Genomic DNA, 24,741 nt, shown 5'->3' on the forward strand with positions numbered 1-24,741 from the left:
AGACACATGGGGAATAATATTAGTGGTGACATTTGAACCCCTGGGTCTGACAATGTCAGCTCTTTCTCTAGGTGACGAAGATCTATGCATCAGTAGATCATATTTTGCTTGAAGTACTTCAAGCTGATCTCATTTATATATCCACCATGTCCATTTTGCTTGGAAGAATTTACCAAGAAAATTGCAAAGATTATGTCACGCAGTTGAACACAAACTAAGTTTCCATCCTGGAGCAGGGACAGGGTGCTGCAGCTGAAACATGCATTTCTGGACGTGGTATGTAAGAGAAGGCATAAAAACTAGCACAGATCAGCATTCCAATACAAGAGCTTTAATCTTTACGGTCACACACCTGTTAGTTCTTACCTTACCATACTTCAGTCAATATTCTGGCCTTTAGAATGGGTACAGAAAGAATTACTCAACCTGTTTTCTTATCATGAAAAAAATTATTCTAGGAATTTTTAGAACATTATATATATATATATATATATATATATATATATATATATATATATAACAGGAGGAAAAAGAGTCAGTAAAATAATCAAAAATAATCAAACTTTCCCAGGATAAAGATTCACAATTCAGGAAACAACCAGGTCTTTCCTTTATATTGAGACTTCACTGTCTCTGCTATGATCCCAAGATGAACTGACACTCCAGGAGCATCCCGCTCAGGATTCTGCACAGTATAGGACCCGCCCCAACACCTCAGTGGGCCCCCGTCTATGACGCTGGCTTAATGAAGCCATAATCCATGCACTTGATGAGACATTCCCGGGCTGTCTGAACCACTGCCGCCTTCTTCTCATCTGGCTCCTGTTTGCCCACCACAGTCAGTATCTCCAGCAACTCGCTCTCCACCAGCTTCTTGGCCAGCTCAGCATCGGCTGCCAGCAGGTTGTAGGCAATGACCAGGCCCCGGTGTTGGACTGAGAGCTGGTCATGCAGGCAAAGCCGCTGCAGAATCTCCAACCACTGAGGTGTCTGGGGAGGGAAAACAGGGAAAGAAAGATTCACAGAATCATTGGGGAGAATGCAAGAGATTTATAGATGAGATAAACAGGAATCCAGGTCCCCAGCTAAGTAACTTAGCCATGGTCACATATCTGGACATAAGAGAAAATTGACATCCTCCCTCTATTTTCCAAGCTGCTTGAAAACTAAAGAGACAGATCTACTGCTTGTCTGAAAGGAATGGGGATCCTTTCCTTCCAGAGATGCTTTCCTTCCAGGGAACTCAGAAAAGAAGATTTTATCCTGGGTATATGGGCAAGACCTGCCTCTGCCAAGCCAGGTGCTCTTTGAGATGAGCTCTCCAGGCACACATGGGCATGCTGTCTACCAGCCTCAGCTTTGACCAGGACCTCACAAGAGCCTGTTGTGAATCCTCTCCTCCACTCTCCCTCCACTCTCCCTCCATCTCCCATCCACAATTGTGAAGACATCCAACCACTGTGTGTGCAAAAGCAGGACTCTAGACTACTGAGCAAGGATGAGAGAGGCAGTAATTAAAGCTGGGAGGAGAACCAGGAGGCTGATTCCTGTGTCACTCCATGGACACACAAAAGACAGTAGGTAGAATAAGCAGCTGCCTGGGTTTGGAGTCAGAGAGTCCAGTCTCAGGTCCCAGCTCAGCACTTACCAATTGTACAGCCTCAGCTATGTTATTTCACCCTCCTGAAGCCTTGGGAGCCTCATCCGCCATGGGCTCTGCCTACCTCTGACACTGTGCTGACTTAACAAGATGGGTCAGGGAAACAGCTTAGCACAGCGGCTGGAGTGTAGCAAATGTTCAACAAGTGAATGCCGGGAGGGATGAAGACTTACACCAGTCCACACACTTGCCCATTGGCCTTTTTCACCCACCAGCTGTCACCAGAAATTGCTTTCTATGTGTGCTGCTCTCAGGTGGGGACAGACGCAGAGGGGAAGAAAAAGCAAACATTTGGTCTACGCAGTTTCGTAACTCCACAGTGAGTCTCCCATTGTAAGGAAAGAGATGAGCATTCAGCTAGTTGTGGCAGGGTTCAGGGAAAGTTTCTGCGCTGATGTGTGGCTGATAATGGACACAGGCCCATTCTCCCCAACATATCCTTGAGGACTTAATAGAAGGGGTGGTAGGAACTCAATCAGGATGGGATCCCAAGGAAGGAGAAGCCACTGCCTGATTTCCCCGGGTGTCTTCCAGCGAATATGAGACTGTAGGGATGTCCACTGCGCAACATGACCATGAAGTTGTACAAAAGGTAGGCCTGGGATGCTTCCCATGTCCTCTAGGATGTCCATGATGGGACAGGAATGTAGCCAAGAATTCTGAGTTTTTCAGTAAGAGTGAAGAAGTGGCCAGGAGTAGGTCAGCAGTTCTGAATGAGTTCTTTCCCTCCCCTACAGTGCATCTGCTTTGCTTGGTCTAGGGTTGGGGGAGCCTCTAGATCCCACCCAGCCCTTTCCTGTCCCCAGGACCCACACTCACCACTTGGGTCATCTTGAGGCATAGTTTCTTCTGTGCGGCTGTCAGCATGGCCAGAGCCCCAGCAGCTGCATTCTGCACCTTGTAATCATCCTCTCCACAGAGTAGCACCACCAGCTTCAGCCGATCATTCCCATCTGCCAGGAACCTCTCCTGAACCTGGAGGACGCAAGTGCATAGCTCAGAGAAAAGAGTCTCTCACTTATTTGTGCCTCCTGGTGCAGCTCAACTTCTCTGACCGACTCAGAGTCTTCCTTCTTTGAGCAACATACCCATGCCACCTCTCCCAGGAGGCCTTCTCTGATTGGCTGGAGGAAAAGGCTGAAAATTCCTCCAGTAGGGGACTCCCTATTTAGCTAGCTGTACTCTCTTGTTTATATTCAGTGACCTCTAGCCTCAGTGGGACAAAGAGGCAGGCAGGATGTTTACAGGGTGAATAAGACAGAGGGGTTATTTCACTTCCCTGTAGGGAGGACTGGAATGTTTGTCCACAGCCCTGGGCCTTCCCAGTCTGCTACCCAATGAATTCTGCAGGTTCTGAAAGCAGAGGGACCTGGGAAGGAGCAGGGACAAAGAAGTATTTACCTAGTAAGGGACAAGTGCTGTACTGTCCACCAGGTGACAGAGAGGCTTTCCAAGGACCTGAAAGCAGAAGAGCCAACCAAGGCCCAGGGCCCTGCCCTATGTCTCCACCCCACTCCTAGGCAGGTATCAAGTTCTCACAGCATCTTGCTACTCTATGCTCTGTTCTATAGTAAAATCAGGCTGGTCAAGCTTGATGCCATTTCATTGGACCCAAAATGTGGAGCTTCAAAAGGGGACAAAGGTCACAGCCTCAGGTAACACCCTCCACCTGCATCTCCCTGAAGCTGGAGCAGTGGAAGAAGCTTGTGGGGCACAGTTGTCACCGGGGAAGCAGCTGCCCAGCCAAGCATTCATTCTCCTCTTGCCCCGTGCTGTGGCCATGGCCTCGTCCTCACAGAGGGGAGGTGTGGTTCTGCAGGCCACCCTAGATGACTATTCCAGGTGCCTCTTCTATGGTTGCACCCCATTTACTACATAATGGAGACCTCACCCAGGGCAGCAGAGAGTGAGCAGTTCTCAGTGACAGAGAAAACCTGGATCCCTGAGTCACTGCTTGGAAGAGAGCCACTCCACCCAAGTGAGACTATGACGTGTTGGGCAAACAGAAGCCTCTTTCCTATTGACCTTGGTGGCTGCAGCAACAACCAACCTCTCCTTTCCCAGGGGAGGCTGCCTGTCCCCTCACCTTTTTTTTACCCCACCATCCTCACCCATCTCCTTGGATACATTCTCTTTCTCTTGCATTACTGCCTCTGCTAGTGCTTGGGCCAGCCCCATCGTGGGCCCTGATTCCTATATTTCCTGACTTTCACAATTTTCACAGGCTGGGATTTCCTCCAATGACAGGGGGAAAAATCCAAGACTTGAGTTAAGTATCGGGGCAAGAAAGTCAGTTTCAAGTCAGAAGGGCCACTGGCCTCCCTTCCTACCAAGCAGGGGCTCAGCTGGAGACCTACTGTACCTGAGGGAATAGTACCAAATAGGCTCAGCTAAACCTTAACAAGAACAAGAACCTTAACAAGAAACAGAGCAACACCCAGGCAAATAATAATAAAAATTCCAGAAATTCAATACAAGAACAGAATATTAAAAGCTGTCAGAGACAAGAAACAGACCACTTACAAGGGAACACCCATCAGAATTACAGCAGATTTCTCTGCACAAACCATCAAATCACGAAGAGCATGGGGGGAAATAATTCAAGCTTTGAAAGATAATAATCTCCAGCCAAGATTGAGATATCCTGCACAACTGTCCCTGGAAATTGATGGAAAAACAAGGTGCTTCCAGGATAAAGAAGAACTGGGGGAATTTGCAACCACCAATTCAACTCTACAGAGAGTATTGCAGGATATTCTAAAAAAAAGAAAAATACAAAGAATCCAGAAATAGTGGCGGAGAGGCCACAACGAATGGAGCAGAGAACAAAATGAAGAAGACAAACTGACAGCTACTGACAGAAAAAGAGCTCAACAGAAATGAGGCAGAGAAGATTGGATGATAGGAACAGCTATTTTGGAGAAAATGACATCTTAATAGGTAATACTGATTTAGTATCATCTTGTTTTGAAGTCTCATCAAGCTTTTGTTCTTCTGTCTCCAATGGTCTAAATAGGTTGTATCTTATTGGATTTTATTATGCATGATAGTATAAGCAAAAACCTTTTAAAGACAAGGAGATTATACAGAAACCATTGTTCATTTTCTGTTAGTCGATTCTAAATACTCTGTAATGCTGTCATTCTCTTAAATGGTTTTACATTGTTTTGATATATTTAATGCTACAGTATACGAAGTTATACTCAAGGATTTCAAGGAAAGAGACAATATGGTAACTACTTTTAGGTCAAGGATTATCTGGTGGTGAAACACTATTCTGCTTAAATGGTTATGTTTTGATCTGCACTGTTTCGCTGTTATGCCCTCTTTTATCTCAATCTCCACTCCATTATTTACTTTTTTATTTTTATCCTTTTAATTAAAGGAAAAATAAATAAAAATAGCAGGATATATTATAGTAACCCACTTTGACTTTCCATTATCTCGATTTAAAGCCCTGTATTACTCTCACCATCTTGTTTTTGACTGATGTTCCCCTATTCTGTTTTGCTGGATAGTATCAGGTTCGAAAGTTTAGGCATCAGCTGTGAAGATAATGAGATTCATTATAACGCCCATTCTTGTTGACTTTTATCTACTTTTGAAGACCTACAATGTCTCCAATGTTTTGGTTTTGTCAGTTTTGTTCTTTACTGTTTTGTTCAATTTTATTATAACTAATGATATAGGCAATTCTATTAGAGATAGTGGGAGGCATTATGGTAACCATTGTTGATCACCTTGTATTATGTTTTTACATTATCTATTATGTCCACCCTTTTGACTTGACCGATTCTGTTCTGTTATGTCACATTTGGTTTTACTCTCTTCCAAAAAAGTAATAAGAACTGTGGGAGCAATGAAACCCAAAATGTGTAATAGTCATTGTACAAAAGAGAGGAAAAGAAAGTGCTCTAAACTATATAACTGCATGTATATTTAAGTGTATAAGATAGAAAATGATATCACAGAGTTTTATTGGATCATTGAACAGAACTGTTTGCAGTATCATTGTTGGAATGTCCACTTTACAAGCTTTAATTTTGTGACTTGAACAATTATTTCTAAGATGACAATATGTAATCCATTAACTAGTGATTTCCTACTGTTTATTTTTTTTCTGTAAATCTGTATAACTTGTACCCTTTCTCTGCTTTTTTTTTCTTTTCTCCTTAAATAAAATTTAAAAAAAATAAAAATAAACCTTAACAAGAGACGAAGTAAATGACTAGAATTTGTCTCTGTACTAGACCTAGAGGCCTTATGGCATGTTCTGAAAAAAATTTTTTGAGACAGAGTCTTGCCATGTAGTTTAGGCTGGCCTTGAACTCACTGTGTAGCCCAGGCTGGCCTTGAACTTGCGGTGATCCTCCTGCCTTAGTCTCCCAAGTGTTGGAACTACAAGCATGTGCTACTACCCCTGGAACCATTTTATTTTTATAAACCCTATTATTATTCTGGGATTACCACATTGCAATTTCTAAGGAAGCAGTAATAGCGCATTAAAGATTAACGTTTTAAATATTCTAAAATGTCTTATAACTATTTTGGTATTTCCTCTACTGATAAAGAAACTTTCTTAAATACAAATGACCTAATGTCCTCGACTTCTAAGAGGTCTTTGTCTGAAATCTGCTTTGCTCTCGTGTTATTCAGGCCTAAGTGACTTAGGGAAATATTACCTTTCAACTCACCTAGTCCAAGCTTTGGAGTCAAAGCCCTAGTTTGATTATGTTGTGGCCCCAGAGGAGGGGCTGTAAGCCAGGAAAGATTCAGAGAAACACCTGACTTCTCTGGCTAAAATGCTACATTGGTGTTTGCTTTTTGTTTTTGTGGTGCTGGGGATCCTAAGGCCTTGCACAAGCGAGACAAGCCCTCCACCACTGAGCTACACCCACAACCTCAGCATGCTGCTTTAGTACCAACGCCACAGCTCCCAGTCTCATCACGGGCCTGGCTGCTGCCCTGACCCTCTGGGCCCAGCTCACACCCAGTCTCACCTCCTTGTTGACCACCATATTGCACATGCACTCAGTGGCCGCCTGCCGCAGCTGGTCATGATTCTCAAACATGTAGTTCTCGATGTCCGGCATGGCCCTCTCCTTAAAGATCTTCTGTCTGGGTGGAAGGACAGAGAAGAAGGACTTTGAGTTCTCTGTAGTGAGCATCAGGGTTTTTGGCTACCCAAAGGCACTCCTCCTCCATCCTGGTGCCATCCTTCCCACATCCTCAGTGCCTCAGCCAGGACATGTGGGCAGCATTGAGCCTGTTCCCAGCTGTGAAAGGGGCACCAATAGGAACAAACCAAATGACATAACAATCCCGTCCCTGTAATGGATTCTGGGCTGAATTTGTAATCCCACTGGAGACTTTTGCATTATTAAGATAGAGAAATCTTCTCTTTCTCCCTCTTTTCCCAGCTGGACATGATACCAAGATGGGAAATTGGGAGCTACCTTGTGATGATGAGGGGAAAAATGCATCTGAGAATGAAGACAATGTTCTAGAGAAGAAAATAACCGAAGAAACAGGAGAAGAAAGGAGGGGAAAAGAGAGGAGAAGGGAGGAGAGGAGAGGAGAGGAGAGGAGAGGAGAGGAGAGGAGAGGAGAGGAGAGGAGAGGAGAGGAGAGGAGAGGAGAGGAGAGGAGAGGTTTCCCCAGATATAAACTCAAATCCTTCCCACTGCTGCTCCTGCCCTATACCTTTGACACTGTCCTCCAAGGAGAGCAGTTGTAGCATACAATGTGTGTGTGAAATTTCAGCCAAATACTTTCTGGGACCCTTGTCTCCACCCCGTCCCTTTCCCTTACCCCCATATCCCACTCACCGGAGCTTGTCACTCCGTCCAGACAGGTTGGTAAGGCCTAGGAGAGCCTCATAGTTCTGAAGCCCATCCCTCTGAGTGTCCAGGAGACTTACCAGGGGCCTCACCACCTCATACACCTGTGGACGGGGAGGTCATAATGGGGTCATGTGGGGACCACATTCCCTAATCCCTTGCATTTATAGGTGGCCAGCTTTAGATTTACAAAGCACTTTCCCATATGATCTCTGACTTAATCTTCACAATGATGCTGAAAGGAAGGATTATTTCCTTGACTTTATAGGGGAAATAACTCAGTTTCTGGGAGATCAATCCTGTTTCCAGAGGCAAAGCCAAACCTGGAGTCAAGAGCCTCCAATACATCCCCTATCCATGACAGTACTGTACTGCTCTCCCAGGCCAGGAAGGTGAAGGGAAAGGCCTTATGAGACCCTTGTTCCAGGCCACCCACCCCAAATACTCACCCGCTCCCCAGGGAAGGCAATGTCTGGGTTGGAGACAGCAGCAATCTTGGCAAGAGCGTGGGCTGCCTTTACCTTGCCCACGTCTGTGCCCTCCAAAGCCAAGGGGATCAGAGCCTGCAAGAAAGGATGTGGTCATTACTCAGCCACAGACATCCGGAGAGCCCTCCTGAGCCGCTACTCCAACTGTCTCTCTGTCCCATCAGAAGTTCAGTAAGACGCTGCAACATCACTAGCCCTTGAGAATCACAGAAGACAACCAAATAGTTAATCATGGATTCATTTCCTGGATCCCAGTGCCCATCAAGGCCACTGTACTTCCTCCCACCCATCCATATGTTCCTTCAGCTTTTAGGGCAATAATCAATCATTGGAATTTTTAGTTTTTGCCTAAGCAACACCTAATCAACAGCAGCCATTTACTGAGGACCTACTAGGAGATTCACACTTACAATCTCTGTGACATTCTGAAAATAAATGTGAGCCTCCCACCCACTTTACAGATGAAGCAACTGTCACTCAAGAAAAGTAAATAATCTGACCCAATTCATACAGCCAAAAAGGGAAAAATCAGTACTAAACTCGAGTCTGTGAGAAAAGTCTATAGTCTCTACCTTTGCATCAGGCTTCTTTCCAACAGCAGGGAAGATAAATGGGATTGCAGAGTACATTACCATGATATCCTCAAGTCGAGCAGATTGGCTTGAGGTGGAGATGGTGGAGATAACTGAGTGGCTGTGCTCCAGGTCAGGGCAGGTTGGGAGGACATGATTCTTGAGCCAGGCAACAAGCATACACGATACATGCACCCATACATGCGTGCACAGACGCACAGTGTGCGCTCAACTGTGGCAGATCACCTTCTAGGGTGAACTTTATCTTACCCAATTACCTTGCCGCCACCCTGAGCCACAATGGTACCTCGGTCCCTTGGGTTTTCGCACAGTGCCAGGAATACCCTGCGGGGCCAAGGTCAGAGGAAGATATTTAGTGCACCTGTACCTTTTCCAAGCATCCCAGCCCTGCCAGTCAGAGCTGGGAAAAGCCAAGAACCAACAGGGAAAGCCTGGAGAGGGGACCCTGCCTGCCAGTGCCCAGAATGAGCCACCCAGGGAAGATGCTGACATGGATGTACAGGGCAGGGGAGGAAGTAAGGCCTAGCGGGACTGTGGGACACCCATTCCCCTGCGGAGACAACCATGGGATCCTGGCAGCTCCTTTCTCCCCAGGAGAAATTCTCTACCTTCAGTCTGGCCCTGGCCTCCTCTCTCAGGTCTCATCTAGCTGTATTTTCTCCCAAACACTGCAAACCTCAGGCGTATCACAGGGGAACCCCCAAATCCTTTCATTCTCCCTCTGTTCTTGGTGTGTTTGTGTATCCTATTCTCTCTGCCTGGAACCCTTCCCTCCCTGCATTTCAGAGACTTGTTTTGTTCCTTCAGGGCTCCACTGAGCTGTCCCCTCCACCAGGAAGCCTTCTTGGCTGCCCTCATATGCCCTCCAGGCTGGCTGGCTGGGTGACACTGCCTGTGCTTCCACCAACAATCTGTGCTTCCCTGTCACGGCACCCACTGCATTGTCCTGTAACTGTGATACATCTGTCCCCTGCCATGCTGGCCAAACACTGTGCCTTTAATCTCTGGGAACAAGAGAAACAGAGTGGACAGTGACCCCCTCCTGATGCAAACTTCCACCTGTGGTCACCTGCTCTGTCATGTCACATTTCAGTGCTGATTCCCTTAAGTCTCTTCTCTGGGACACCCAGCAGCTCAGGCTCTCACTTAGGCCCCAACACTTCCATCCTCCACCCAGACTCCGGGCCAGCCTGCAGACCCCAGTCCCAGCCCGCTGCAGTGGCACCTGGCCAGCAGCTCCTTGGTCTGGTCAGTAAGGATGGCGCTGTCTGCTTTCACCATGCAGGCCAGTGCGGAGATAACGCCTGCCTTCAGGAGCCGCTTCACGCGAATGTCTACGAAATCCTTCTTGTCCTAGGAAGAAGAAAGGGTAGCCGTGGGGAAAGGGCCTGGGCATCAGGCCAAATTGTACTGGAAGTAAAGGTGTTATGCATCTGATTTCTTGTGGTAAGTTAAGTCATAGTCCCCAGAGATATCTGCAACTTTATCCCAGGAACCTGAGAACATGTGACCTTACAAGACAAGAGAGATTAATCTTGATAATTTAGGTGGCCCCAAAACAACCACAATATCACCACAAAGCAGTAAGATCAGAGTAAATACTAGAAAAATGACAACAGAAGAAGAGGTTGGAGTGGGTCAAGGTCACAAGGCAAGGAACATAGGCAGCCTCTCCAAGCTGGTAAGGAATAGGATGCCAGAGGGAACCAGCCTTGCCAACACCTTGACTTTAGCTCAGGTGAACAAATTTTAGGACTTCTGCCAACTGAAACAAAAAGAACAGCAAACCAGTACATCCTACCATCTACCTGCTTCTAAGATGGATCACACTTTATACCCACCCACCCTCCAAACGCCTTACAATTTGTGTTTTCAGTGCACCATTTGAGGCAATGTGTTATGGAAACAATAGGAACGGAATACTTCTCCGGGTTTCCTTCGCTGCTCAGAAATACAGAGCCCATTCCGCTACTGGGAACTTCAGCCTCTTCTCAGCCTAGCCCTCTGCACCCCCAGGACAAAGCTCTGGGAGCTGATGCCCCAGATAAAAAGCAATCCTGAGTGCTCTCTTTTTTATACAGGAGTGGAATGAAAGAAAGAAGATCCAAATTCCTAGATGACCCAGATGTGCTTTTCTTTTTTCTTTTTTTTGAAAGTTGACTTTCCACTAGGGTGGGGGTAATGAGTTATGGAGAAGACACAGATGGGTGAATGGCATGCCCAAGGAAGTTAGAACTTGGCTGGAAACTTAGACTTAACTGGAAACACAAAGTCATCCCAAGGTTGAGTCATTATCGTGATACAATTCTCAGAGCAGATGTGGTCGGGAAGAGGGAACGCAATGTACAATCTCTGGGAGCCCGCTGGGACCACGCTGCACAGCTTTGGCAAAGATTGATAAAACACAATCTTTAAAAACAGATTCAGAGAATGAGAAGAGATGACACCCAGGAAAACACCAGCCAGGTAGTTTCCCAAGACTGGACACAAGACAATATATTCTAATTATAGCTGGAGAGACAGAGAAAAAGATGCACGAGGGAAAAATAAAGCCTCTAGTGAGTTACACAACATACCAAAATGCCAACGGCGGGGGTGCCGAGAGAACATCATTGTGAATGGTTACTTTCTCTTCTCTATTGCCTACTTTCTTGCTTTGTTTGCAAAACATGCATATCACTTGGCTCATTTTTAAAATCTAAGTGGTTTATTGGCTGGGGATATTTTGTATACATATTCATATTTAAATCACATACAAATCATATACTTGTGTCCAGGGACTCATCATACCTTCACGTTGGGGGTCCAAAAAGGGGTTGGTGACATCTGGGCTAATGCTAATTCAGATCTTTCCCTAGTCAGCATCTACTTCCCCAAATCCAGATACCCCAGATACCCAGAAAATCAATTTTTTACATCTGGGAAATATGAAATGAAACCATCTCAGAGCCATGAAATCAGTAACAAACTCTGCAAAATGTTCTTCACGGCTCCATTTGTTTGATCAGACTACAAAATCATTGCTCTTTTTCCAAGACAGAAAATTAAAACCACCTGGTGGGCAAATTCACCATATCCTCTCCAAATGGTCTGTAGTTTAACCTCAAATCACACACACACACACTGTTTCTCCCTTCCACTGTCTCTTCCAGAAGTCTGATGATGCAGACTTCCAGGCTGCCAGGCTGTGTTCATACCCACCTTGGGGTGCTCCTCAGGCACATGCTGCTTGGAGAACTTGGCAAGCTGCACCAGCTCAGGGATGACCTCCTTCACATCGTAGCTGTTGGTACAGTTCACCAGGGTGGTGGCCACTGAGTACAGGATGGTCTTGTCACTGGTCTGGAGGCACCAAGTTAGGAGGAAAGGCAGAAAAGCACTTTGGAAGCAGCCTTTTCTCCCAAGACAGCTTCCTGACCAGCATGCGGGGGGTTTGGAAGGAGCAAGCTGTGGGGGCTTATCTCAGAGAAGCACAGGGTTACAGAGGAGGGGAACCTGCCCTGCTTACTAAGCCTGAGCACAAATTCATCCTGAACTCTCACAGCACCCTCAAGAGTGTGGCTAGGAGTTTTACCCAGCTCCTTACTTGCTGTCTCTTTCAGAAGCCCAGTCCCACACTTATACCTGCCAGGATGGGGACTAGGTGGGCCCTGGACACCCTCTGCTCTGGCCCTGGGAAAATTCTTCCCACACTTGCAGAGCAGCTGAGGAAACACTGGCACCATCCCTCCCACGCAACCTCATGCCTAAGGGACACAAACATACATGGATGTCCTCCTGCTCACCACCCCCTTGCCTAGAAGCCATGCAGAGCATCAAGCTCATTTACAGTCAGCTAATATCAGGACCAGAAAGAGGAAAGGGTCCAGGTTGCATAGTAGAGGGGCTGAGCCAGGACAACAGCCCAGCAGGACAGTCCCTGTGGAGCTGGGACCAGAAGCCCTTTGCTGTGGCTGGAGATCAGAGCCACCCTTGCCTTGGCCAGTTCGAACATGGCCTGCAGCGCAGGGATGTCCTGGACAAAGTCATCCTTCACATCAGCATCCAGTGTGAGGTAGGCCATGCCCTCCACTGCCCAGCGCCGGGTCCGAGTGTCTATGGTGCTGTTGCACAGCCACCTAGAAGTGGATAGGGAGAACCACTAGTAGAGGCTGGGGCTCCCATCAAGAGCAAAGTGACTTCAGGGCAACAGAGAGCAGGTGGAGGCCCTCCTTATGCAATATCCACTGTGTGCACCTCGAGACCCCATGCACAAGCCCACGGAGACACAGAGGGTGCGGGAGGTACAACCCGCTTACTTGCGGCACTGCTTGGCCAATTTTTCGGTTGACCCCTCAGCAAACTGCCTGAGACCATAGTCGGTGCCACCTGCAGAGCCGAGCTTACAGAGTCCCTGTGGAGAAGGCAGATACATGCAGGATCGGTGACACAGAGGCTTGAGGCCAGGTCCTGCTCGAATGGGTCCCTGTGCCAGGGTACCTCCCCATTTTCGTCCCCTGGGACACACCTCTGTGCGAATCACAGGACTACCTCAGGCACCACTGCCTCTGCAATGCCTGTCTGACACTCTAGGTTAGAGGAGGGCCACAAAGCCGGAGGCTTAGTCAGGCATGATGGTGCACACCTGTATTCCCAGCATGCGGGAGGCTGAGACAGGGAGATCACAAGTTCAAGGCCAGCCTGAGCTACACAGTGAGACCTTATCTCAAAAAAAAAAAAAAAAATTGGACATTTTTACCTGCCCTATTCCTCCTCATAGGTACCCTAGCCCTATCCAGCAACCACTTGCAATGGTCCAATAATTGCCCAAAAGGTCATCATTGGGGAACAAGTCTAGATTCATTAAATGTAACCAAATTGGACTCTTGTTAGAAAACAAAAAGACCAAAAAAAAAAAAAAAAAAAAACTTATGGAAGAGAAAATTCACCATAGCAGCAGCTGAAATTAGTTTTTAAAAGTTTGATACAGGGGCTGGGGATTTAGCTCAGTGGCATAAGCGCCTGCCTTGCAAGCAGGCAGTCGTGAGTTCAATCCCTGGTACCGATAAAAACGAAAAAGACCAAAACAAATAAAAATAAAAATAAAGAAGTTTGATACAGACTTGAAAAACAATGGATCAATGACTGAAATCTCTGTAATTGTTTACAAGATAAAGAAAAAAATCAATAAAAATAATTTCAGTAAAATAAAAATGGAAAAATAAAACAGGCTTAACTGAGCCAAACATGCTTATTAAGGAAACTGGCTTGTTGGCATCTACTCTGAAAGCACTTTCTGACACAGCTCATGAATGCTCACATCCTCACAGCACAGGGAACATCCTGTGAGCCAGGGTCCACTCAGCACCTCATGTCCCCCTTCCACAGAGCCTGTGGGTAGGGCTGACGCCCCCTGATATGTGCCCCTCCTCATCCTGGTGACCCTGGTGTATGGATCTGGTACCAGGTGAGCAGGGGGTACCAAGCCCACTCACCACCAATGTGCGGATCTTGATCTTCTCGTTCTTGGTGGTCTTGTAGATCTGTTTGAGCAGGGACACACCATTGGTGATGATGAAGGTGGCCCGGCTGAGCTTGGTGGCAGCATGGATGAGGGCCTCCACGGCCACTAGCTGGTCCGCCTCGCGCTCTGAGCCACACAGCGCCACCATCATTTCCATCACGCCTTTCATCCCCAGCAGCTGGTTGCCCAGGTCAAAGGGCCCCTGCAAGATCCCAGACACGGTCTGGATGGCGATCACATTTTTATCCATGTCCTGGGGGTCAAACTTGCTCCTGAAACAGACAACAAGAGTTGTTGAAAAAAACAGCCCAAGGTGAAAAGAGTGTTAGATATCGTGAGCATTAAACTTAATTGTCAATTTGATTGGACTGGGAGCCACCCAGGGGATTAATAAAGCACATTTTGGTGTGTCCTGGTGAGCCGTGGAGGCAAGACCTTTATTACTATATCTGGTGGCTACCCTCTCTAGCGCTATTCCCCCACCCTTCTTCCCGGCCCCCATGAACTGAGCAGCTTTGATCTGCTGCGCCCTCCACGATGTTCCTGCCTTGGAGACAGCTGATCGTGGATCGAATCCCCTGAAACCACGAAATGAATTAGCCTTTCTTCCTCTAAACTGTGGGTGTCAGATATTGTGTCCCAGAGATGGGAAAGCTGACCAATACAGATATAAAAACAGCCGTGGGTCATGTTGAACAGTTCACTGGATCTCTCTGAGCTTTAAGTTCTTGACCTATCAAGTGAGGGTAGCCCTACTACTTCTCAGAGTTGTGGTAACAAATGTGTCACAGAATGTGTCCTCAGGAAGCACATTCTGACTCCGGGACTGATGTGCAGGAGTTTTGTCGGGAGGGCTCTTGTTGGGAATGGAGAGAATCAGGCGTGGCCAGAGGGAGGCACTGGCCCGCAAAGCCTCAGCCTGCAAAGAGGTCTGGAGCTGGAGATACCTTTCAAGGTTTTTCCAAGTGGGGCTGAGTCATTGGATGCTGTCTACCCTAGGAAGAATAAGATACTTCCCCAGCAGCTGAGATGTCTCTGGGACATCCGTAGCCACGGTGGGGCCTGGCACACTGTGCTTTTGCCTGTCAAATGAGAGTGTGAAACTCTATCTGGGATCTCAGGAGGGGCTTCAGAAGTTAGCAAGCAGCTGAAAGTAGTGACACATGCTTGAAAGTTCAGCACTGAGGCTGAGGCAGGAGAATCAGCATAAGTTCAAGGGCACCTGGGGTACATAGTGAGTTCACTGAATTACATAGCAAGACCTTGTCTCAAAAAAACAAAGTAAAACAAGTCGTCAGGCAGAGCCGATGCCAAGAGAGGCAAAACTGGATACGCTATGAGATGCTTTAGTAGTGCTATGGGATACAGCAGGAGTTGGCACATCTGAGAACTATTTGCAATTTTAAAGCATTAAAAAACATGGGCAACAGAAATGCAAAAGATTGTTCTGCAAAGACTAAGATGTTTCCTCTGAGGTCCTTTACAGAAACAGTTTGCTGACCCCTAGAAAAGAAAAAAGAAAAGTAGAATAAAAGTGGTGTCTCCCACCCAGCTAAAACTCACCGGGCTGCTCTTAAGCATGTAGCTTCCAGAGTCTCCCTGTAGATAACTGTTTTATTGTTATGGTTTGTATCCAAAATGTCCCCCAGATCCTCATGTGCTCCCAGGTGGGGCTTTTGGGAGAGACTAGATCATGGTATGGGATAATGGATTAAGGGCATGGTAAATTTTGGATTAGTCCACTGGTTTGGCATAGTTCTGGGTGTGGATAACATGAAGGCCCACCCTGAGTGTGGGTGGCACCATCCAATAGGTTTGTAGCCTAGATGACATAGAAGGGAAAGGAAGGTCTACTGCTTCCCGCCTGCTTTGTCCGGACTCTTTCTTCTCATGCCCCTCAGCCATGCTGCCCCACCTTGGACCCAGTTGATTATGAACAGAAACCTCCACAAACTGTGACCTAAAATAAACCTTTCCTCTTTTAATTTGTGGGCAGTGAGTATTTCTTACCACCTACAAGAAAAGTAACTAAGACACTCATGAACAATTTGTAAGAGTGAGAACCACTGAAATAATGAGGTAAAAGGCCATGTATCAACGAGAGGAGAAGGGAGAGGAAACATGAAGAGAAACAAGATCCAGGGAGAGGGTCTGAGATGGGAGTAACAGCGAGGAGTCCCAAAAACTCCCACTGCTGAGGGTCCTCCCCTCTGGCCTCCGACTAGACTCTGCAAACTCATACAGTTACAAAAATCTAGACAGAGCCAGCCTCCTTCTGATGAGCTCATGTGCATTCTTTTCAGCCATGGAGCCTGTTGTGGGTATAAAATATGCCCAGAAAAATATTTTTGAAACCCTGGGGATGGGGTCTTGCATATGCTAGGGAGCACTCCACTGAGCTACAGCCCTTGTCAGGAAATATTTTGATATTCCCTCCTTCATATAGTGGAACTAATTCTCTCCCTTGAGGCCAGACTAGAAGTAATGTGGTGGAATTGATGGTGTGCGTCTCTTCAGGCTGGAGAATAGAAGACATGCTTTTCCTCTTTGTCATGTGGTGAGGACTCCTCAGGAGCCTACGGAGAAATCCTGCCACCCGCAGCCAACACCAAAGAACCAGTCATGTAAGCGTGGCATCTTGGAAGCCTCTCCTGACCCCTCTCCACTGCAGCCCTCAGATGGCTGCAGCTCAGCCCAACCTGTGACAATAGGTTCATGAGAAACCCTGAGTCAGAATCACCCAGCCAAGCCATTGCTGAATTTCTGTCCTACTGCAAGATATGAAGTGTTTACCATTCTTTTGAGTTGCTAAATGTTGGGCTAACCTGTTACATAGCCATAGATACCTGACACAGAGCCTGACCCTGCAGGACCTCCCGAGGACTCACGTGATGTACTCCTCGCAGATCTTGCGGAAGTGCTCCCGCTCTGGATCACAGCGCAGGTCATCATAGAGTTTGTTTATGAGAATGGAGGCCAGCATGCGGGTGTTGTCAGTCAGAGGCAGGCAGGAGGGCAGGTCTGGAACCTGCCCAACCACCTTTAGGATCTTCCTCAAGCCTGCAGGTGACAGCAGAAAGTGTAAGATCCCGGACTGGACTTTGTCCTCACAAATACACACCTCACTCAGCAATGTCTTATCACAGGCTTCACTCAGCCCTACTTTCAAGCAGCACATGGCTTATGCAGAGTGCAGGGCAAGCCCAGCGAGGGTGTACACCTGTAATCCCAGCACACAGTAGGCTAAGGCTGGAGGATTGCTGTGAGTGCAAGGCCACCCTGGGTTACCAAGTGAGTTCAAGGCCAGCCTGAGCTAACAGTGAGAGCTTGTCTCAAAAAACAAAAAACAAACAAACAAAATAGAATGCAGGGCACTGGAGGGGGACAGGAGACCCAGGCTGTCCACCTAATTCTGTCTGATCTTGTGTATTCACTTCCCTCTCTGGGATCTACTTTCACAAGGGCAAAATCAAAACTAGCAGACCTTCGAGGATTGTAACAGGGCCAATATCCTACAGATTAATGTATCATTTTCCTACCAGACTATTTTATGTTCTCTTTTCCCCGTGCCTCAGTGTCTTCAGTTATAAGATGAAAATAGCCCTACCTACCTTATAGCACTTGAGGACTCAGATAATAAAATAATCTGTGGCAATGACCTAGCACCAATACAGAGACATCATTATCAGTCAATTCATATCTATTATTTTTTTAAGAATAGGAAAATTTCCTGGAGAAAATGGAATGGGGAATGGGGAATAGCTCCTGAGAGACAGGAGGGGTCCCAAATGGGTATCTATTATTTATTTAGTAGATGCTGTATTTGTTATTTACTATTAGTGTACCTTTTCATCTCTTTGGGACATCTTTTTTTTTTTTTTTTTCTTTTTCTTTTTTACCGGTACCGGGGATCGAACTCACGACTGCATGCTTGCAAGGCAGGCGCTTATGCTGCTGAGCTAAATCCCCAGCCCCCTCTTTTCATCTCTTTGGTTAAAGAATCATCAGTGGCTTCCTCCAAATTCAGTAGTCACGTATCTGTTAAAATACGTGAAAGAGAAATCAGCCCACCCTTCCCATGAGCCAGCAGCAGCCATGGGCCAGAAAGAAAACCAAGAAGTCAGGGCAGCCTGCCAGCCAGCGCATGGGTTAGGAGAAAAACAGAGCCCTCCAGCCCCCATCCAGGTGTAGGCAACCAGCTTATTTGGAGGAACACAAGCTGGGATGATAGCAACTGAGGTACAAAAACAATTTAATGCTTATATTTATTGACTGACTTTGCAGGCCTGGAGCTGGTAATCGGAGCATCTGTTTAGGGGATAACAATATGCAATGTAGCAACTAAAGAGGATTTCTGTCTTGTTTTTGAAATTCAATATTGTTCTCACTCTTTTGTTTTGGTTTATTCCCTTCAAAGTTAAACCAAATAAGTGAAAGAGTGAATGAACACCGTTTAGATGCTGGCTTTACTGCTATACAGAAAACTGAGTCATCAAGAGGACAGCACAGAGTGATAAAAAAAGACAAAGGACAGAGTGGTTACACTGCAGATGGGGTGACAGGCTCCAACAAAGTGAGAGTTGTAAGTCATCTTGAGCACTTCCTAGGTGCCAAGAGACTTACCCATATTACCTCATTCAATCTTATCAACAACCCTACCGGTTAGAGATCATTATAATCACCTTGCAGAGAAAGAAAACCAAGACCCTGGTACCGATAAAAAGGAAAAAGACAAAAAAAAAAAAAAAAGAAAAGAAAAGAAAAGAAAGAAAAAGAAAAGGCAAGTCACCAATCACGGAGCTGGTAGGTGACGTGGTGATGACCCTCTGCCTGTAATACCTAATGTCAGAGCCCACAGTGACAACCTCTGCACTAGGCTGTCTCTGGGACAGGGACAGCTTGATCTCAGAGCCAGGTTTTAGAGGTGGCTTGGAGTTGGTCAGACAGAGGATGGTACCAGAATACAGGAGGAAGAACCCTGAATGTAAGTGCAGGGACTCTGCGTGTTAAAAGGGACTTAAAATGCCCAGCAGCAAATGTGTTCTTTACCATCCTAAGGGAAAATTCCATCTCCTGTCAGTACTGCACATCTCACTCCCATGGGGCATCCTACAACTCACATCAACTGTGACACTGTCTACCTGGGCCTCGCACAGACTCCACAGGTGAAGAGCTCGTCCATGGCTGCCTACATTTCTGCCCCCAGTGACAGGTGGCAAGTCCTAGGCTTCCTACAACTTCTGTCCAATCCTGCTACAAACAAAACCTCCCACCATCCCCTCCTCAGCTTTGGAATTTGCTAGAACAGCTCTAGGAACTCAGGATTTACTTATTAGATTGCCAGTTTAAAGGATGCAACCAGGAAGAACGGGATGGTGGAGAGGCACAGGGGAGGGGTGTGGAGCTGCCACGTGCTGCCTTCCCAGCATCCCCATGTGCTCCTCAGCCCGGAAGCTCTCTGAACCTACAGTTGGTTTTCCTAATGGAGGCTTCCTCTTGTAGACAACTGATTAAGATATTGGTCATTTGTGATTAGCTCAACACACAGCCCTCTCTCTCCCCCCATCTGAGGTCAGAAGTGTGATAGGAGCTGGGGAAAGAAAGTTCCAGTCCCCTAATCACAGCACTGGCTCCTCTGGCAACTTTTTCCTCCTCCTCCTCCATCCTGATTTCTGGCCACTAGTCATTCTGTCAGCATACAAACACACTTAGCACACAGAAACTCCCAACAGTTCTAAGAACGGTGTGTCAGGAAACACATACGTACATGTGTATTTTTTAGATAGAATCTCACTGTAGTCTGGTAGTCCAGGATGGCCTCAAAAGTGTAACCCTCCTGCCTTAGCCTCCCCATTCTGGGATTACAGGTCTAGGTCACCATGCCTATCTCAAACATGTATTTCTTATTGTGTTACAAACACATACTCAGGAAGTGCTTGGCAGGGCTAAAAAGGACCTGATGGGCCAATCCAAATTCCCCAGTCTTGGGCCCAAAGGCCCGTGAAATGTACCTGCTTCACTTCCCATCACATCCCCAATTTCGCCTCCACTTTTCCCTTTCATTCTGCCCATGGTTTGAGTTCCCTGACTCTTCTGCAAGGACACTCTGAGCTTCCTCCTTGTTAGCCTTTGTCCCTTCCCTAAACCATGACCACCAGGCCTCACTTCCGGCTTGACCTCCGGATGGTTCCCCTACCGCTCCAGAATGCATCATATGTACAGCTTGGCATCAGGATGTCAGAATTTTAAAATCCACGTTAGTTTGGTCCATGTGCTTTTCATTTGGGGTCCTTCAACGCAGGATCAGAATAACAAAGCCTGCTCCTCACCCTCTCTATCCTACTCTGGTGCAGAGAGAAGATGTCTTTGCTGATGCTCTATGTTTGTAGTATATTCAGAAAGACCAGAACTGGGAGGGAAATTTGGGGGTGGGGGCAGCCCCTAAGTGCTGCTTGGTTAAAACCTAAGCATTTGCCTGTGTGCTTTGCCGGGATCTGTGAAAAAAACAAACAAGAGAAATCGATATCAAAAGCTCTCAAGCCAGCAAGAGCTGATTTGAATGTTTCAGAACAAGGCATGGTCTATGCGTTATAAACCCTGTGGGCAGATGAACCATGGCAGAGGATTAAACCACAGATCTGGTTCCTGAACAATTAAAGAAGTTGATTAAGAGAAAGTTAACAAATTTAGTGACTATCTGCCAGAATCTTTTATTATCCTTGATGCCATTTTCTGTCTTTTAGAGACTGTGGAGTATTTTGCCAACCAAGAGGTACAGGATGTTATCCTGGGGTGGATGGATGCCTGCTTGGTTTTTGGACATGCCTCTACTTTGAGGAGAGTTTGCTTTGGTTAGTGCTTGACATTCTCTGAGTCTGCTGAGGCCCTGAATTCTGGAACTGAAGGCTCCTTCCAGACAAGAGCCTTGCTTCTTGTACTTCCTGCTCAGCCCCCGGTACCACAGTGTCCACTAAAAAGACTTAAGTGAGCCCCACCTGCCCCATCTCCTCACCATTATCCACCACAAAGATGGTGCGTGAGTTGTCATGGATGGCCAGGTCCTTCCTGGGGACATTCTTATTGAGCAGGTTTAGTGCCTGATCCCTGCCCTGGCCAGACACCTTCTTGCTGACCAGCATGTCAAGCAGGTGGGTGGTGATCTGTTTCAGGTCCTTCTTGGTGTCTGAGGAGTACAGAATAGGAATGAATAGAGGGAAGGAGAAAATCTTGAGTAGACAGGGTCAAGAATGGCAGAAGCTTCTAGAATGCTTTCAGAAATACTGAACCCACTGCTTTTCAGATATCTGAATTTCCTGGGAGAGTGCATTGCTGCTCACGTTACTACAAAAAAAAAAAAAAAAGAAGAAGAAGAAGAAGAAGAAAAAGAAGAAAATCCTTACAAGCCCAGAGATCCTCCAATGATTCTGAGCACTATCTTCTATCATAGCCTGTTCTAGCCTTGAACAGCTCTGGTTCTTCAGTTCCAGGCTATGACTGGCAGAGAGGTCCAGGAACATAGTAGGTAGATTTTTGCTATTGTTCTATTCTGTTTTTTTGTTTTTTTTTTTTTTTTTTTTTTGGCAGTACAGAGCCTCGGCAATGCTAGGCTAGAACTCTACCACTGAGCTACATCCCATTCTCTTTTATTTCGCAACAGCGTCTCACTAAGTTGCCCAGGCTGGCCTCAAACTTTCAATCCTCTTACCTCAGTCTACCAAGCAGCTGGGATTACCACTGCTCCACTCTGTAGTTTTCAATAAACTAAATTAATACTATGTCTTCCAGAAAGGAAATGCATGCTCCTTGCATACTTTTCACTCCTCTGTAGGTAATCAAGGCATGCTGGGAGTCTGTCCCTGTGACACTGGGATTTCCCTGCCTGCTGGGAGATGTGGGAAGGCCAGGTTCTATTCTGCCTCTGCCATCTGGTATCCCTGAGACTCAGAGAGACTTTTCTTCTCAGTTCTTCTTCATTAGGCCTAGTGATATTCCATCGAATGCATACACTTACCACACTGCGTACACCTGGTCCTCCGTGATGGACACTAGGTTGTCCTACCTTTGGCTGCTATGAGCACCACTGTTGTCCCTCCCCTACTTTGACAGTCAGAAAGTGTCAGGCCACCTCTGCACACAGGAAATGCCCACTCTGAGGTGATGACTGACTCTCCATTTTCCTCACTCAAACCGAAATCAAAGGACATCTCCTACCTAGAACCAGAGCCTCCTCCTTTCCCCGGTGCTCCCGCTTGTCCTCCCCAGACAGCGAGTCGATGACGGCCTGGAGCAGGTTGCAGACGGCCAGTGACATCTCCTCGTTCTCCATGGCCATGAGGCTGCAGATTCGGTCTATGCGGACCGCGTGCAGAATGGCTGTGGTCTGGGCCCGAAGTAGGAATCACAATCAGCCCATCCCTTCTGGCTGTCCCACCCCACACCGCAGGGAAATGAGCCAGGAGCCAGTGCTCTTTGGGGCCCACAGTCTGGGAGCTCTCACTTCAGAGGTTCAGAGTTGTGCCACCCAATATAGTAGCCCCTTGCCCCAGACACGCATCACCTGCAGACCCTCGCACCTGCAGCCCTCTGCACCAATGCCGCTGTTCCTAAGCCCTCACCCTGGCTTGGTGGCCACTGCACATGCCCGACAGGGTCCGCACCGCAGCCAGCACCAATTCAGGCCTCTTAGTGTCCAGAAGCTGTAGCAGCAGGGCCACTCCGTTGTTCTGGAAGATCCGCTCGGCCCCCGCCTCTTCCCGGCCCAGGACAATGAGGTTGTTGGCAGCCTGAAGAAAAACGCAGGGAGTGTCAGAGGGAGCTATGACCACAGAGGCCTTGACGATGGGGCTGGTGCAATGACTGGCCTTTAGAACACGGCTATCTTCTCCTTCCTCACAACCCTACTCCTGGAAACACAGCCTGAACACATAGTGCAGAAGATGTCAAAGAAACCTGCAGAAACAGCAACCTGATGACATGTATTGCAGCCATTAAAGTCAGGGATTTAAGGACTGCAGAGCCAGTTGTGGAAAACAGGTGAATCAGTATCATACACTCATTCTGATTAAGCTGACATTAATAGTCCCCCTGCTTACGGGGGACTAGAACACGGTTGACAAATGAAGAATTTTTACATAAAGAATCATTCTCCTTTCAAACATTTCCTTTAATATGCTCTAGGCACGTTTTGCTTGTCTGTGCCCCTGTTTAGGGGAGTCTGAAGTTGCAGGAGTTCTCAGGAAGGCAGAGGTGGAGGGTAGAGAGAGCACTAGATGCGCCCTGCAAGCCCAGAGTTTGAGGTCCGAGTCCCTTGGTACCTCTCTGGGCCCCCATCTCCTTATCTGAAAAATCTGGCAAATGAGCTAGACGGCTCCCAAATCTCTTTCCACCCTAAAGTCTTCAGACTTGGGTCCCGGTCTGGGGAAGAAGGCCTCAGACAGCACCCGAGTATCCAGGCCTGAAAGAACTCACAGGGTTCAACAGCAGGGGAAGCAGAGAGATTGGGGAGGGGAACCAGACTGCTGGCAAGTATGACTTGTTTAACTTTGTTTTTGGCCTTTTGAGAAGGGTCTCACTGTGTAGTCCAGATTGCCTGGAACTCCCTAAGTAGCTCAGGTTGGTCTCGAACTAACATGTTTGCTATGATGCTTGTGGACTTTATTTTTCAAAACAGTTATTGGCCAGTTATGGTGATGCACATCTGTAATCCCAGTGCTCAGAGAGGCTGAGGCAGGAGAATGGCAAGGCCGCCCACCTTGGGCAACTTAGTGTCAGCGACAACTTGTCTGAAAAAATAAAACCAGGCTATGGTAACCGCTCCATCCTTGGGACTGAAGAAGCTATTTTTACCATAATAACTCACTGCGCCTCACAAGGGTTTGTAACATAACATATTTGCCCATCATGTGGATTTACTGACGATGAAACTAACAGCTTCCCCCAGGCACTGTTTGTCAGGTTCTTATAACTGCAAAACTCTCTAATGCTCAATTTTTTTCCACTGAAGGTAAACCATAAAGAACTAGGAAAAAATCACAATGATTGTATTAGTAAATATTTTAAATTTTCAGAATGGCTTCTTTGCAATATTTCAAAACGAAATAGAACATTGTTTGAGCAATGTTTCTCAGAGCTGAATTTACAGTGAGTCAGTTCCCTTGGGCATAGAACTTAAGGAGGCACAAAAAAGTCATCTGGATAAGTAATATTTACTGCAATATTTTAAAATATCAAAACCAATGCCAAAAATCCAAGAAGAATGAAACACCATAATTTTAAATAAAGACCATATCCTACTCCGTGGCTGTCCACACCGGATTCACTCTTTTTCTGGTTCTTCCTGCTCATGGTTAGTTTAACATTAGACCAATTTTCCTCCAGATTCCTCTAACACGCAGACCCTGAGGTCCAAAGTGAGGACCTGGAACAGGAGTCACCGGTCCAAGAGCGCCCTCTGCTGGTCCGCACCGCCCGGCACTCACCTTTTCCCACTTGTCGGTTTCACTGTTTGGGTCCAAGAGGATTTCAAACATTGTCTGCACCCTCGAGTCTGTGGAGAACTGCAAATGGAGCTGGAGAGAGAAAGGTACAGCGAGGAGCTCTGCGTCATTTTGGTCTGCTCATCTTAGTAAAAATTTTAGCGTCCACTCTGAGATCTAGT

The 24,741-nt window shown here is 46.8% G+C and overlaps 1 protein-coding gene across 1 annotated transcript in view; it reads right to left on the minus strand.

The window, feature by feature from the left end:
* Positions 1–312: 312 nt before the first annotated feature.
* The window catches only part of Unc45b (unc-45 myosin chaperone B), a 29,059-nt gene continuing 4,630 nt past the window's right edge, over positions 313–24,741 (minus strand). The window contains exons 5-20 of the mRNA XM_003469479.4: positions 24,563–24,652; positions 22,700–22,867; positions 22,296–22,464; positions 21,097–21,267; positions 16,973–17,144; positions 14,056–14,356; positions 12,880–12,974; positions 12,558–12,699; positions 11,783–11,923; positions 9,807–9,934; positions 8,839–8,905; positions 7,950–8,063; positions 7,489–7,604; positions 6,661–6,778; positions 2,480–2,635; positions 313–990 (exon numbers count right to left, since the gene is read on the minus strand). Of these exons, the coding sequence (XP_003469527.2) occupies positions 730–990; positions 2,480–2,635; positions 6,661–6,778; positions 7,489–7,604; positions 7,950–8,063; positions 8,839–8,905; positions 9,807–9,934; positions 11,783–11,923; positions 12,558–12,699; positions 12,880–12,974; positions 14,056–14,356; positions 16,973–17,144; positions 21,097–21,267; positions 22,296–22,464; positions 22,700–22,867; positions 24,563–24,652 (2,409 nt within the window). The 3' untranslated portion in view covers positions 313–729. The remainder of the gene's footprint in view (positions 991–2,479; positions 2,636–6,660; positions 6,779–7,488; positions 7,605–7,949; positions 8,064–8,838; positions 8,906–9,806; positions 9,935–11,782; positions 11,924–12,557; positions 12,700–12,879; positions 12,975–14,055; positions 14,357–16,972; positions 17,145–21,096; positions 21,268–22,295; positions 22,465–22,699; positions 22,868–24,562; positions 24,653–24,741) is intronic.

Source organism: Cavia porcellus, unplaced genomic scaffold (genome assembly GCF_034190915.1).
Source record: "Cavia porcellus strain 051 isolate PalLab524CR breed Dunkin Hartley unplaced genomic scaffold, mCavPor4.1 scaffold_6, whole genome shotgun sequence".
NCBI classification, from domain to species: Eukaryota; Metazoa; Chordata; class Mammalia; order Rodentia; family Caviidae; genus Cavia; species Cavia porcellus.